This window comes from Henningerozyma blattae, chromosome 2 (assembly GCF_000315915.1).
Source record: "Henningerozyma blattae CBS 6284 chromosome 2, complete genome".
Lineage (NCBI taxonomy): Eukaryota > Fungi > Ascomycota > Saccharomycetes > Saccharomycetales > Saccharomycetaceae > Henningerozyma > Henningerozyma blattae.
In genome coordinates this window covers 1,333,558-1,348,228 of record NC_020186.1, presented here as the reverse complement: position 1 = coordinate 1,348,228, position 14,671 = coordinate 1,333,558, and the positions used below count along the sequence as shown (strand labels likewise).

General features: G+C 30.9%; 9 protein-coding genes across 9 annotated transcripts; 3 read left to right on the top strand and 6 right to left on the bottom strand.

Annotated features, from left to right (window-relative positions):
• Positions 1–571: 571 nt before the first annotated feature.
• On the top strand, positions 572–1,033 carry SRP14 (RNA-binding signal recognition particle subunit SRP14; the record flags this gene model as incomplete). The annotated part of the gene is made up of 1 exon (XM_004178867.1): positions 572–1,033. One exon carries the CDS (start codon positions 572–574, stop codon positions 1,031–1,033), a length of 462 nt encoding a protein of 153 aa, XP_004178915.1.
• Positions 1,034–1,285: 252 nt separating this feature from the next.
• Positions 1,286–3,376, bottom strand: TBLA0B05680 (Nup35/Nup53 family RNA-binding protein; the record flags this gene model as incomplete). The annotated part of the gene is made up of 1 exon (XM_004178866.1): positions 1,286–3,376. The coding sequence occupies one exon, from the start codon at positions 3,374–3,376 to the stop codon at positions 1,286–1,288; it is 2,091 nt and encodes a 696-aa protein (XP_004178914.1).
• Positions 3,377–3,723: 347 nt separating this feature from the next.
• LUC7 (Luc7p) lies at positions 3,724–4,530 on the bottom strand (the record flags this gene model as incomplete). The annotated part of the gene is made up of 1 exon (XM_004178865.1): positions 3,724–4,530. One exon carries the CDS (start codon positions 4,528–4,530, stop codon positions 3,724–3,726), a length of 807 nt encoding a protein of 268 aa, XP_004178913.1.
• Positions 4,531–5,002: 472 nt separating this feature from the next.
• SRL4 (Srl4p) lies at positions 5,003–5,695 on the top strand (the record flags this gene model as incomplete). Its single annotated transcript, XM_004178864.1, has 1 exon — positions 5,003–5,695. The coding sequence occupies one exon, from the start codon at positions 5,003–5,005 to the stop codon at positions 5,693–5,695; it is 693 nt and encodes a 230-aa protein (XP_004178912.1).
• A 136-nt stretch (positions 5,696–5,831) lies between these two features.
• On the top strand, positions 5,832–6,389 carry IMP1 (endopeptidase catalytic subunit IMP1; the record flags this gene model as incomplete). The annotated part of the gene is made up of 1 exon (XM_004178863.1): positions 5,832–6,389. One exon carries the CDS (start codon positions 5,832–5,834, stop codon positions 6,387–6,389), a length of 558 nt encoding a protein of 185 aa, XP_004178911.1.
• A 92-nt stretch (positions 6,390–6,481) lies between these two features.
• TBLA0B05640 (uncharacterized protein) lies at positions 6,482–7,624 on the bottom strand (the record flags this gene model as incomplete). The annotated part of the gene is made up of 1 exon (XM_004178862.1): positions 6,482–7,624. The coding sequence occupies one exon, from the start codon at positions 7,622–7,624 to the stop codon at positions 6,482–6,484; it is 1,143 nt and encodes a 380-aa protein (XP_004178910.1).
• A 423-nt stretch (positions 7,625–8,047) lies between these two features.
• Positions 8,048–8,881, bottom strand: SWP1 (dolichyl-diphosphooligosaccharide-protein glycotransferase; the record flags this gene model as incomplete). The annotated part of the gene is made up of 1 exon (XM_004178861.1): positions 8,048–8,881. The coding sequence occupies one exon, from the start codon at positions 8,879–8,881 to the stop codon at positions 8,048–8,050; it is 834 nt and encodes a 277-aa protein (XP_004178909.1).
• Positions 8,882–9,121: 240 nt separating this feature from the next.
• Positions 9,122–9,985, bottom strand: PDL32 (putative ADP-ribose 1''-phosphate phosphatase; the record flags this gene model as incomplete). Its single annotated transcript, XM_004178860.1, has 1 exon — positions 9,122–9,985. The coding sequence occupies one exon, from the start codon at positions 9,983–9,985 to the stop codon at positions 9,122–9,124; it is 864 nt and encodes a 287-aa protein (XP_004178908.1).
• A 440-nt stretch (positions 9,986–10,425) lies between these two features.
• Positions 10,426–14,664, bottom strand: SEG1 (Seg1p; the record flags this gene model as incomplete). The annotated part of the gene is made up of 1 exon (XM_004178859.1): positions 10,426–14,664. The coding sequence occupies one exon, from the start codon at positions 14,662–14,664 to the stop codon at positions 10,426–10,428; it is 4,239 nt and encodes a 1,412-aa protein (XP_004178907.1).
• Between the last annotated feature and the right edge of the window lie 7 nt (positions 14,665–14,671).

Here is a 14,671-nt window from a genome sequence, read left to right as displayed (position 1 = left end):
CTAGCAGAGATTTTTGTAATACTAATAAGTATGGTAATGGAAATTGCATACACTTATGGGTTAGATATATTTTCTTATATTTCAAATTTACATGCTGTTTTTTTTAGAATGTTTCTGATCTTTGACAAATCAGATTTTATAAGTCCAAGGGCCTTCTTGTGCCAAGATTATATGCAACATAAGGAAAAAATACCCAATTGGTAAAACTCAATTAGATGGTATATATCTGAGCTATTTCTAGGATAAAATACAATGGCTACCTCAATAAGAATTATTCATAATGCATTCATTAGATTTAAAGATATTTGTTACATTTTAATAATCACGTGAACATAAATTTTTTACTATGTTTTTCGTATTATGAAGTGAAAATTAATGAATTAGCCAAATTTAGTAATTAACAAATGTACTAAGTATCTTATTGAAAATTCATCAATAAATTGGGTGAATAATGAAAGTGCACTTGTATACACCATACTAAAGCTTGAAATATATTTAGATATATCATAACTTAGATTAACCTGGTAATTGTCAAATTTGTTTCACAAGATCCCATAAACTAATACATAAAATGGCTGCTAAAAATGATGGTTGCTTAGATCCAAAAGAATTCTTGAGTAAAACCTCTGAATTTTTTGAAAACGCCTCTAAGAATAATATAAATGTCAGATTAACAATGAAGAGATTAGTAGAACATGATGCTGTGGAGGGTAATAAAGAATTTAATATGACAAAATTCCCACATTATGATATCTCTAAGAGAACAAATAATTTAAAGCAGTATAAAGACATTTCTACCGAAGTTTATCCCTTACTAATAAGGATATCCTATGGTTCAGGAGATCAAAAGCATAAATGTTCAACTAAAGTAAACTCAGATAATCTTGATTCATTTTGGCAAAACTATTCAAGTATTGTTAGAAAGCATATGACAGGTTTGATCAAAAAGAAAAAGAAGTCAAAGGCTGGCGAAAACAAGGATAAGAAATCCAAGGGTAAGAAGAAGAGCAAAGGAAAGAGTTTAAGAAAATAGACATCAGTTTTCATAACTTCTCATATGTATTCTATTCATAATCATTTTTTAAAGTAATACAAATGGTAGTTACAAAGTTACATAATTTAATAATCAATACAGGCAAATAAAGTTCATCTGTCACTGTTCTTCTTTTATTTACTTTTTTATGATGAATAAAAAAAAGAAGGTAACAAAAACAAAATAAAATAGTAAGTAAATACATTATTTATAAATTTATGGATTGAAGATTACATTAGAGACGATATAAAATTACAAATCGTTCCAACCAAATAGCCAATTATTAACTTTATTTAGCATACCATCATTATTTTGAACATCTGCAGCTCCATTATTAATAGAGTTCACGTTATTCGCAAGTGCCGAATTGGTGTTGAATTGGTGTTGGTTATATAGTCTTGAATTAGAATTTGGTTGTGAGCGCATTTTATTTTCTAGTGCTTGTAGAAACCCACGATGCTCATTGTTTCTATTATGTATGAATAATGATTTACCGTCTTTAATATCTAATTTATGAGTTGGGAATGAGGACAGGTTAGAATTATTCAATGAAATATTATTAGAAATATCCTTATCGTTGTTAATATCCGATTTATGATTGCTATTTGAATCAATTGTTTGAGTCGAAGGAACTATAAAATTACCTTTATTGACAAATGGATCACTTACACCATTATTAATGATCGAATTGGTCGAAGTAGAGGAATTTTTAATGCTGAAATTGGGTGTTCCGATATCATCAATCTTATCAATTTTGCAAGATGCCAATTGTTCAACAGCCGCTTTTGAATATGGTATACACCCAATTAATGATCCACTGAGCACAGTACCGTTTTCTTGCAATGCACGGATTGCAGCAGATGGTAGATCATAAGTTAGTTTGACCCATCCATCTCCAGTAAAAATTGGGTATTTCTTGGTTACTTCGACATCATTTTGCATGTTGTTAGTTTTAATATTGTTTCGTAATCTGAGAGTGGTTGAATTTGAATTTAACCCTGATGGTCCTCTCAACACTTGAAAATCTTCTAGAATATTTCCAAACTTAGCAAAATATGAAATAATTGAATTAGAAACGGATTCAGGATAACCAAATATGATAACAGCTGTTTCAGATTGAGGATTCATAGCACCATATTTATTAGAATTTATTGCTGGAGTAGAACTTGTACTTAGAACCGAATTAGAGTCCTTTGAAGAAAATGGTAACGATTTAGAGTTGTTAATACCTGCTATTTTAGTTCTTAAATGTTGAGACTCGTTGTTATTAGAATTATTATTATCATTCTCTCCTAAAGAATTTTTTATTTCAATTGAATCATTTTTATCAAAAATACTGGAGCCTAATGTTGAATTTATATTTAAAGTAGTCATTGGATTAGTTGAGTCGTTCTTAGTGCTGAATGGGAAGGTAAAATTTCCAAGTGATGTATTTGGTCTATTTGCCATATTGGAATTAAATTGCTTATTAGCAGTAGTTGGGAATGAGGTGGTGCCAATAGAGCCAAATTCATCTTCTCTCTCCCAATCATGTAAGGAAACACTTGGTGGTGCTTCATTATTATCGAATGCAAAAGGTTTCTTATTTGGTGACTGTTTGTGTAGATCATTAGATTTAAATAAATTCTCATTATTATTCTTGGAAGAACCAAATGAAACGTTGTTAAAGTCTGATCTTAATAATTTGCCGGAAGATCTACTGATTTCGGAGGATGTCGTAGAACCCATCGTAATGTCGTTGGTTTCAGAAACCCCATCCATATTTAATTGCTGGTTTTGCAACTGATTTTGTTGATCCTGCTGTTGTTGCCTTAGAGCTGATCTTCTAACAATAACCTCTGGAATTGATCTTTTCTTGGGATTGTTATACCACATTACTTTCTGATTTTGTATTTGTTGTATTTCATTGATATTATTATTTCCAAATGCTGGGTTAGATCCACCGATGGGGCCAATGGTGCTCATATTTGCTGGTGTCGTAAGTCCAGTCATAAGAGACCCTGTCAAAGGTAAAGAAGTAGTAGCACCAACAGTAGTCCCGCTAGAAGCGCTAAGTTGTAGTTGTTGAGGGTGTGACTGAGCAAACTGTTGTTGTTGATTGCCAAATAACCCTGTTGAAGTTGACAGGGAATTATTGTTATTGCTACTACCAAAAGTAGATCCACCAACCATCATAGGATTGTTAATTCCAAGGTTCATAGAATTATTATTACTAATACCATTACCTGATGTTTGGGGTCTTTGATGGAGATTTACAGAAACATTATTAAAGCGAGAGTTACTCTGAGAAGCACCAAATGCTGTCTGAGATGCAGATGGAGCACTGCCTGTTGCTGAAAACATTTAAAATTAGAGTAAAACTAGAATTCAATTAATTGGGCTATGAATAGGTATTGATTTATAGTACTAGATTAATGCAAAATACCATTTATTGTTTTTTATTTGTCTTACTGCTCTTTCTAATATGTTATATTTTAGCACTTGTCATAAGATTTGATTTTCTTTAAACCGATGCTTTAATTATTTTTGATGTTTTTTTTTTTGGAATTCTTCGAAAAAGTTTCCGGGTAAATATTTGCAGTCAAATTCAGATGACATAAAATATTGAAACAGAAATAATACACAGCAATATGCTAATAAGCGTCCAAGATTTAATATTTTTCATTGCAATTAGATTTTTATAAATTATCTTATTTGTGCTCAAATAAATTCCTGCTGCGTACTATTTCCAAATTTTTCCTCATCTTAACATAACCTAAATGAATTTTGCCTAAGAAGTGGTCAGCAAGTCTTCTATCAGTATCTAATCTTGATAAATAAGCACCACAAATCTCACACACTTGTAGTTTTTGTTGAGCCGATTGGTTAATATTTTCTGTTAAGTTTTTTACTTTCACTGCCACATCTTTTCTTTGTAATTGGAGGTCGTTAAGCTTAATTGATTGGAGCATGGCCATTGAAATTTCATTTTTAGATATTAAGGCATCAATTTCATTGTTCATTAAACTGATATTAGTATCTACTTCATTCAATTGTTTTGTAATTTCGTTAATCTTCATGTAGTCTTCATTTGAGGTATATTGTAAATTTTTTAGAGCAACCTCAATGTTTGAATTACATTCATTAATTAGGCTCAATAATATTTGATAATACTCTTTTTCAAACTCAACAAACTTAATTCCATGCTTAGATTTTAAATTTTCGTATCTTAATTTATAATTTGTCGAATGAATCTGTGGACATGTACCCATTGAGACTTTCGTACCTTGAAACAAATCATATGGGCATTCTCCAACTAAATAAGCTTTACATATTCTTGGATTATACAAACTTTCTGTAAGTGCCTCGGTAGTTGTAGGTGTACTAGAAGTGTAAGTCGTTTTCATGTAATTTTTATTACTACTGGGATATGAACGATGATTGCCATTATGAGTCTGGATTTCTTTGCCCATCAATTGGTCAATAAGTTTTCTTTGTTCATTGGCTGCGATCCCCATTTCTTGGCAAAAATCTTTGAGGTAGCTGTTTATTTATATAGTTTTGATGTATTCTAATTTTTCAAATATTAAAAGGATATTTTTTTATCGATTATTATATTATTATTAATAGCTTTTTTTCTAATTTCAGCGGGCTAAATTATCTCATTATAAAAAAAAAGATTATTTCACTAATCTACAAGCTTAATATAATCTATGCAAAACTTTTTAGAATTATCAAAAATGAAACGTATGTTCGATATTACAATTATAAAAAGAAATTTTCTAATAACTTTAGTAATTATATTTCTTAAATATAATTATTCAAAATATGCAATCTTCAAGTTTCGAAAGCCGGAACGTTTTAAAATGTTTTCAAAAAACATAACTAGAAAATGACACAAATTATAGAAGTCAAAGAACTTCAACATTTATTTATTCATCCTATTGTAAAGCAGTAGTACAAGAAAAGAAAGAGGAGAATAAGGTATAAATGTTTTTTAAAGTAATTAAGAAAATATACTCCAGATTAGAACTTGGAAAACAGTTTGATCCCAAAACAGATAAAATTCTGATAGCTGGTGGGAGTGATACCTTTGGTAAACAATTAATAAAACATCTAATTAACGATTATAATGTTCCCGTAATAAACTTAGATACCACTAATTTTAAAAATAAGTTTGATATACAAAAGTATAAATATATTGAATGTAGAGATTTTACTAAATTAGATACTCTTTACGAAGCATTGGACAAAATTTCCAATTATCAGGGAATAACAATTTTCATAAATAATTTGCAATTCGGTGAAGCTAACCACATTGCACATGTTCAAAAATGTATCAGAACAAATGTTACCAGTGTAATGATCATAATAAAAAATTTAGTTAACAATATTATGAAGGACGATAAGAAAAGCTATTATATTATTAATATTACTAAGAATATGACTTTGCATGAGGCGAGAATTACAAATGTAAGCAATATATATATTGCCAGTAAGAGTGCACTAAATCAAATACATGATGGTATTTCTAGTGAACTTCCATACAACCGTTTCAAAACTCTACTTGTCTACATTCCCGAATTAAATAGTGATAACGATTATAAGTCTACCAGAATTTCAAAACAATTTGTGTCGTTTTTGAAAAGTGGAAAATTCGGAGAAATGCATATCAAATATTAGGCCTAGAATCTATCAAAAGATTTGAAAGGTCTTTAAAAGTAAGCATTAAAATGGGGCTGGTCTTATTTAAATGTATATAGTTTGGCGTAAACACAAATCTAAATAATTTAGGATGGCTAATGTGATATAATAAATAATGAAAACAGCATTCAAAGTTTCTTCTATTTTCGTGAGATCTGTATGCCTGTTACATATTGTACATGAATTCTTTTACGAATTCACTGAAACAAAGGGTGAATCAATGATACCCACAATTAATGCCAGAAATGATTATGTGCACGTTTCAAAAAGGTATAAAAATGGGAAGAATGTCAAGCTTGGTGATTGTATCGTCGCTATTAAACCAACTGATCCAAAACAGCGTGTATGCAAACGAATAACAGGCCTTGAGAATGATATCATATTAGTAGACCCCTCAATATGCAATAGTAATGAGCTTAAAAAATATAACAATACTACTGTAAGTGACGTTAATTATTGCTTTAATTCTTTTATAAAAGTCCCAAAGGGTCACGTCTGGCTAACTGGTGATAACCTTAATCACTCTATAGACTCAAGAAGTTATAATGTCGTATCCATGGGACTAATCGTCGGCAAAATATATGGTGCTAATGACTTTAATAAAGGCTCTTGGAGAGATTTATTTGGTTTTCGATTTATTAGAAATACACTCGAGAGAGAGCCTGATGAATAATGGGACGTAAGATATAACTCAATTTTATAGCAGCATCTATGTATCCGTAAAATATATAACTTTATTTAGAAGAAACAGAGACGTTTTTAGATTCAATCCTTTACTCTTAATATATTGGAATAATTTTTCAAAAATGTTGCAAAAGTTTTCTCTAGTACAAATATACCCATAATTATTACTAATAAGTTAATTATATAAAATAGAGAAAGACTTCCTGTTTCTCGTTCTTCCAATACGTTTGCCAAGGAATTTAATAATAAGCAAGTTATAAAGAAAACGTCATTGTTGAATTTTTCAAAGCGTTTCCAAAAATTCTTTGATAATTGATTTTGATTAGAAAGCTGTATTATTTTGAATGGTTTATCCAGAACTTTTTTTAAAGTTTGATCCGGTTGAATGCTACAAAGCTCTTGTTTCTTAGGAAATTTATTGGATATATCTGCTTTTAATTTAAGTAGAATGCCTTTTAGTTCAACATCAAAATTGGTCGCCAAATTTAGCTCATTGATAACCATACAATTAAAATTATTAATATCTTTATCAAAATTTTTAAAAATTTCTACAAATTCCAATTCATGTTCAGTTAAATAAATTTTAAGATCATAAGGGACTTTCCCAATATAATACTCTTTCGATTTATTTTGAAATTCTAAAAAATCCTTGGAAATTTGATCTTTAACCATATTAACTAAAACTTGGAACCTCCCGACACTTAGTTCTTCAGTACCTTGAATTAATCCAGTTTTGGCTTTAAATTGTAGTATCTCAATTAAAAGTCTTTGAATGGAGTAATATTCAATTGAATGAATTGATTTTAAGCATAATAATATTCCAAATTTTGCAAAAGAGTTATTGTAATTCGTAATACTATTATTTTTATTAAAACTTAAATTTTTATTTATAAAATTAATAAAAAGTGTATGCCATTTTAGTATCATTAAGTTTTTAACCAATAGTATATTACGTACTTCAATAATATCTAAACAAGATAATTGTAGAATAATTTTTTTTATCTTGGTGAAATCAAGTATTCTTGTAGTAAATGTTATGATCTCGTTAGTATTCGCAAAGTCTTCTAAGAATTTTTTTAATTCGGTTGGAATTTTTTCATCTGTAAAAAGAATAAAGCAATCATCACTATTCTTAATATCATTATCTAAGTTAAATTTAGGGTAATAGATAAATTTGCCATTTTCTAGCTTGTATGATTGAAAGGACACAGGCAGGTGAGACATTTTTTTGTATTCTTTTTATAATTATTTAATACTTGATATTTTTAAAAATACCAATTACTAGTTCTAGGTGTATTACATATAATATTATTTGTATACGCCTATTGCACTGAGAATAAAAATACTAAAATGTAAATCCTTTTAATATTTTCTGTCATTATTGTAATTCCGGAAAAGCGCTATCAGACTAAAATCTTACACAAGGCTCTCAAATTTAGCCTTAAGGAATATTAGAAGCGAACGGTGAATCTACATGCATTTCCTAAAATATACCCTCTAGAAAATATAGATTGTATAATGTGTTATTCACGTATCTATTTATTCATATATATATATACATATAAATATTTAATTTTGATTTTGAGTTAGTATCTGCGCAATATTAAAGAGTAAAATGCAAAATATAAAAGGGGAAAGTAATCATAATCAAATATCATTGCCAAAAGTTCTTAAGAATTTAGTACCTAAGAATAAGAAAGGCAAGAATATAAAACCTGCATGTAACAAAGTATCAAATATACTGACACCTAAGTAGTATTTCACGAAGACAAATTCAAAACCTACGGTTAAACAGGTTAAAATTATAAATCTGATCAAATTTAGCCCAGATGGTAAATTATCAATCTTCAAGGCCCCAGTATAAGCAAAAGATGCAATTAATCCCAATATTGAGGACAAAATAATCATAGAGAAGATAGTAGCAAGGAATTTAGATGCATGCTTTGGTGGTGTGTTAAAGACATGATAAATTTCCTTTTTTGGGCCTAATTTACCATTTGAATTTTCAAACTTTGGAATTTCAGCAACTAAATTTTTATTGAACTCAATATAGAATAATTCTTTTATTAAATTATCTTGCGGATTTGATTCAGAAGCAGTTACTAGAGTAATCAATAATGGCTTATCTTCAACAACAGCCGAGTTTAATAATATTGGAGCGAATGAAGAAATATCGATATCAAAAGTATATTTGTCATCATTACCAATTGTTCCGATGAACGTTTGTTCTAAATTTTCAGATGGATATCCAACTAACAAAGAATTTTGAACTAATGTGGAATCAGCTTTAAAGGATAGACTTAGCTTTTGTTTCATATTTTCAACAAAAACTTTTCCTTCTAATGGGGATTCCATTCCAATAAGGTCAAAGCTTATCAATTCACCCTTTTTTGGACCATTTGTGAATTGTAAAGTTGTATCTGAGATTGTAGCATATACACAGGAAATAATAGCAAAGAATGCTAGTAATATAGATTGCATTTCTTATTTACTTGTCAATTTTTTCTTAATATTCGTGCAATTACTACACAACAATAACACTTTATAAATATGCTCATTCTGTTTAAAATCTATCATCTCTCTGTAATTTATTCAGCCTGTCTTTCGTGTTGTTCCATTTTCAGTCTCCTTTGTGAATATTGAAATTTCAAAAATTAATATTACCGTATAAAACGATAAAGTGAATATAACACTAATTCAACAGTAAATAAGTTTAATTGCTTACCAATGTGGTGGAAATAAAAGATTGAGACTATCAGTATCTGCTTTAAAGTTTCTTGCGGCGTAGAAATCGATACCAGCATTAGCACACTCCTCTTTGAATGACCATTGCCCTTTTGAAGCAAGTCCTAAATCACCTAGGAATGGAGAATATGGGCATCCCAAAAAACACATCACCAATGCACCAGGAAGCTCTTTAGAAATCTTCTCATTATATTTGGCCAAGTAATATAATCTAATAGCGAATGCCATAGCTTTTGCACTCACCTCGATAGGGATTCCGCCATATCCGCAGCATAAACCTGGGAGGACAAGTCCATCTGCCTCATTTGGAACATTCATGAATGCACCCCATGCCGCATTAAATACAGTACCATATCCATCTGTGACTGGCTTTCTATCAAGTCGAGATAATTCAGAGCTAACAACTGGGGTTATGACTGTGGGAACATGGATAATATAATGGAAAGATATATCTCTGTGAAATTCCTTTTCCTTAGTTAGTAGTTCGTACCATTCTATTAACGACACTGTCGTAATATCACCTATTTGGTGATATTTAAAATCCAATTTCTTACGAAACCAATCTTCAAATTCAATGCCACCGAAATAATTTCTAATTCCTAAATCAAATCCACCACCTAAATAGCCAAAAGAATTTCCAGGCGAAACTAGTGCTAATCTCTTATTTGAGATATTTTGTTCTTTCAATTTATATAATAGATTATTTAAGGTACCGTTATATATGGTAATATCATGATAGGAACTCTTATCTTTTTGGAGATGTATATTCTGAAATTTTTTCAATTGGACTTGCCACAGCTTACAAATCTTTTCATCCTTGTCTATTAAGATAGTCCTCATTCTATCCCAGGATTATTTTGTTTGCATTTAAATATCAAATTAAAGTTATTCAGACTCTTTCTAGTTTGTATTTGTTTGACCTAAATATCCCTAAATATATCCATGTTTTTTAAGTAATTAAGAACTACAGCTACAAGATCGGGATCAACGCCGCATCTTATTATTTATTATCAAATGACTCTCAAGTATTACCACGTTCCTTATCGATAGAACATTTTACGATTTAACTTATTTCAGGTTAAAAATATAACATTTTTGTATTAGATTATATCAGTGTTCATAATATTGTATAAAAGTTTATTTATTATAGTTTACAGTGCAATGATATCGTTATGAGCATCTAATGTCATAGTGAACCATATTATACACTAAAGATCAAAATTATAAAAAATGAAGCAATAATTTACTTAGTTAATTGTTCCTGTGATTATTAAAAAAAATTATTTCTTGCGGCCAAATAATTTCTTTAATTTATTTCCAAACCCATTTGGCTTACTGCCGTCATCGCTGTCATAGAATCTATTTTGGCCTAGTCTATGTTCACCGCCACCCACTCTATTTGGACTAGTAGTATTGTTATTACTACCTCCAACTAAAGCCTCATCTCTCAAAGTGATTCTGCGAGGTGATTTAGTATTGTTAATTTGCTTGTTAAATCCAAAACCACCGCCATTTGAATTATTATTATTATTAGTACTTCTAGGCTTATTTAACTTCGGAGTTGAAGATTTTTGTGTATCATTACCAATACTGAAATCAACATTTTCAAATTCTTCTTCAGAATCAGAATCACCAAACCTAGATGTCCACCCACTCCTAATAGACTCCATATCATTTTCACGATAGTTATTTCCATTAGATGAAATTCCAAAATTTTCATCCCTTAAAGTCTTCACTTTAAATCCATTTGAATTTGAAGTCAGTGAGTTATTCTTTTGTTGGGAATTTAAAACATTATATTTTCTATTAGGGCTAATTTGGGCGTTCAAATTAGAATTTGATACGCTTTTTCTCATGTTCGACACTGATGGTTTCTTATTTAAGTCTCTAGAATTGTTTCCATTTCTACTTTTGCTTCCTAAAGCGTTAGATCTACGTTTGATGGAATCCTTACTTAATTGTGCATTTAGTCTTGTATTTTCAGCAGTGCTTAATTTAATGAAGGCTTGATTATTTGTATTAACAATGATGTTTGGATTTTTTTTGTGTTTCATCAAGCCAGAATCATTTTCAGGATTCATATCTCCCAAACTATCAGTCACATTAGGAACTGTTTTCTTTAATGCAGATTTGACTGGATATTGTAATTTATGATTTGGAGAGGAAAATTGCTGTTGTTGCAATTGTTGATCCATCTGAATTTGTTGTATTTCACCTTGTGTCTGCTGTTGATATTGAGATTCTGATTTCATTTGTGCTTGTGCGTGATATGGAGAGTATAACTGAGTATTATTTCTAGTAATATTTTTCTTGGTTGTTGGTTGTTCTGTAATAAATCTGCTCTCATTCGTGTATCCATTATCTTTATTGCTTACCAGAGAATCATCGAGAAGCTGTGATTCATCAAAGTCTTGGCCCTTATTTGAAACCTGGTTTTGGTCAAGGCTTTGGTTAATGCTGTGGTTCTGCAACATTTGTCTTTCAGTTACTAATTTTCTTGACTCATGTCTTTGCTTTATATTGCTTTTATTATTATTATTATTGGGAAACGTATTTGTTGATGTGGAATTTTCTTTCGTGTTCATAAAAGTGTTGACTGGATTGTTATATAGTTCATCATATTCCTCTGATAGATCAATATCTGGAATAATAATTGGAGAAACATCATTGTATTCATTATTTAATTTTTTCGTATGGTGAGAGGTGGTAGAAGTCAGCGAATAGCTACGATTTGGATCTTTTACTTTTTTGGAAACCACCGTCTTTCCAGCAGGACGACGAAAGCTACGCGGAGTGAGTGTGGCAGATATTATTGTAGTTTCATTATTTTCATTGTTATATTCAGATGACGACAGATTGGTGCTATGATGGCGTTGATGATGAGATTTTTGCTTTTTAACAGCAAGTAATTCTCTTTTACTTGTAGATTTTGGTTCTTGATAATTCTGGAACTCTTTTCTTGAAGAGACCGTGGAATTAACATTCTTCTTATTAACGTTAGTCTTTCTTGAAGAATTTGAATTCATTCTCGAATCTGCCTCGGTATCTGAATAAATCTCAGAAGTAATTGAATCATTATCACTTTCTGAAGGGTAATCTAAAGTATCCAGGAATTGGTCAATGTCATTAACATCACTTTGTTTATCATTAATATCTCTTCTATCACCCTTTGCAATAAGATCATCTTCATCTTCTTCGTAATACACAATATTTGATGAAGATGGAGTAGTAGAGTGTTTATGATGTTTTTTCTTTTTCTTAGGCTTTAAAGAAGAGGTGCTCTTTTTAGTCCTCAAATGAGAATTACTCTTTTTAGTCTTCAAATGAGAATCACTTTTTTTAGTCTTCAAATGAGAATCACTTTTTTTAGTCTTCAAATGGGAATCGCTTTTTTTAGTCTTCAAATGAGAATCAATTTTTTTAGTCTTCAAATGGGAATCGCTTTTTTTAGTTCTTAAACCAGAATCACTTTTTTTAGTCTTCAAATGAGCCTCACTCTTTTTCGTTTTTAAATGAGAATCACTTTTTTTACTCTTCAGATGGGGCGTGCTTTTCTTTTTCTTAGTATTTAGCCCTGAAGTACTTGATATTCTTGTTAAACGAGATGAAGAAGATGGTTTCTTCAATCTTCTTGAAATTTGGTGGTTGCTTTTTGTAGATCTACCACTTCTTGCACTATACATTGATAGTGTATCTGTATCTTCAGTATCCTCACCGCTTTCAATAGCATCTTCAATCATTGTTGGATCATGGTATCTCTTGTCTGTATTGTATTGGTTATAATTATTAATTCTTGGCGGACGAATATTTAAAGGTTTTTCATTGGTAAATCTAGCTGGATAATATTCTTCTCCTTCTACCTCTTCTTCAGGATAATTAATGAAATGATTCTTCTCTAATTCAGGATGTTTTGGTAATCTACTTGAATAAACTGAATTAGTATCTTCAAAAGTATAGCCAACAGTTGAATATGTTTCAAAGTTTTTCTGTTTATTATTTGGTGATTTAATTGGTGTTGAATCGAAATTAAAGTTAAAAATATTTGAATTTAAAAGATCGTCATGTAAGCTATCATTATTCAGTGTTGAATCTAGTTTTTTATTAATGCGTTCTTTCAATTCTGAATCAATTTCATTTTTTGGTGAAGGGGATTTATTGGGAGTATCTTTTGAAGAACTAGCGGTATTATCATTCATAAAAGATTGTAAATTAAAAGTATTTGATAATAAATCTAGCATTTCATTATCTGGCTTAATGGGTTTTGTTGGACTTGAGTCATCATCTTCATCTATTTTTTGTTTCCTTTGAGAGGGTATATCTTTATTTTGTTTTAATTCTTCTTCCTCTTCCTCTGGTATTAAAAATGATCTATATTTTCTATTATAGGTGGATGAATTAGGGATTGGGTCCAAAGAAGTTTTAATATCTGAGTCATTAGTATTAAAATCCATAAATTTATCATCACCTAATAAATCTTGATCAGTTTCTTCAGTCAACATCGGTGATCTAGTGTTATTAGAGTGTCTTTTAGTTGATGAGTGTAGCTGTCTTACTGGATGAGTTCCGTTATTATCATACTGTTTTTGGTTGAAAATAAAAGATGGTCTTGAAGAATTAGAAGAAGTCATTGAATCGTTCCTATTAGAAAATTTTTCTCTATTAGAAGCTGTAGGGTGATAGTTTTTTGTATAAGAATATAAATCACCTTGCAATGAATTGCTTGGCCTAATTGAAGTAACGATGGGTTGGTTTGGAAAATTACTTGATGAAACAGACCTAGTCATTCTACTTGATTGTCCTGGTTGATGATTATCCATTGAAACCGGTCTCTGTACGGTACGTCTTACGACACGAGGGTAAGTCCGTTGTTCAACTGGCTCATCCTTATAATACAAGCCCTCTTGAATTGGAGCAGTATACATAGGTATTTCTACCTGCTTCAATCCTTTTGCTCCCCCTGGTACAAACTTCCTTACTGTCCTGGTAGGTGCTACGCTGGGACCAACAGCATACATGGGAGATTGTCTTTGGCTATTAGCTACTGGAGAAGGCAGATGCTGAGTCTGTGGCGGCAGATAAGCATTGTTATGTAAATTATACATTGATACTGATCTGCTTGGCTGATTATGGACTACTTTTACAGGAGGTTGTTGAGAATTGAAAAAAGGGGATGGCTGCTGCTGCGAGGGCTGTGGTAGTGGCAGTTGAGAAATTCGAATTGGAGAACGACCATCACTTCTCATACTATTGTTTCTGCTAGCATTTACTACCACATGAGATGGAGGTTGTTGCTGATGGAGTGGTGCTTGTCTTTGAATAGGAGGCTGTATATATTGATTGTCGGCATACATTGGTTGTTGTTGCGATTGTTTTGGTACATGGTGAACCGCAGATGGATGATGTTGTGGCATCTGGCCCGAATAACCCATGGGATTACCTTGGGGGTGTCCCATTGGAGGTTGGTGAGGCAGACGTTGGCGTGGTGGTTGAGATACTATTCTCTGTCGTTGCTGGTACATTCTCGTA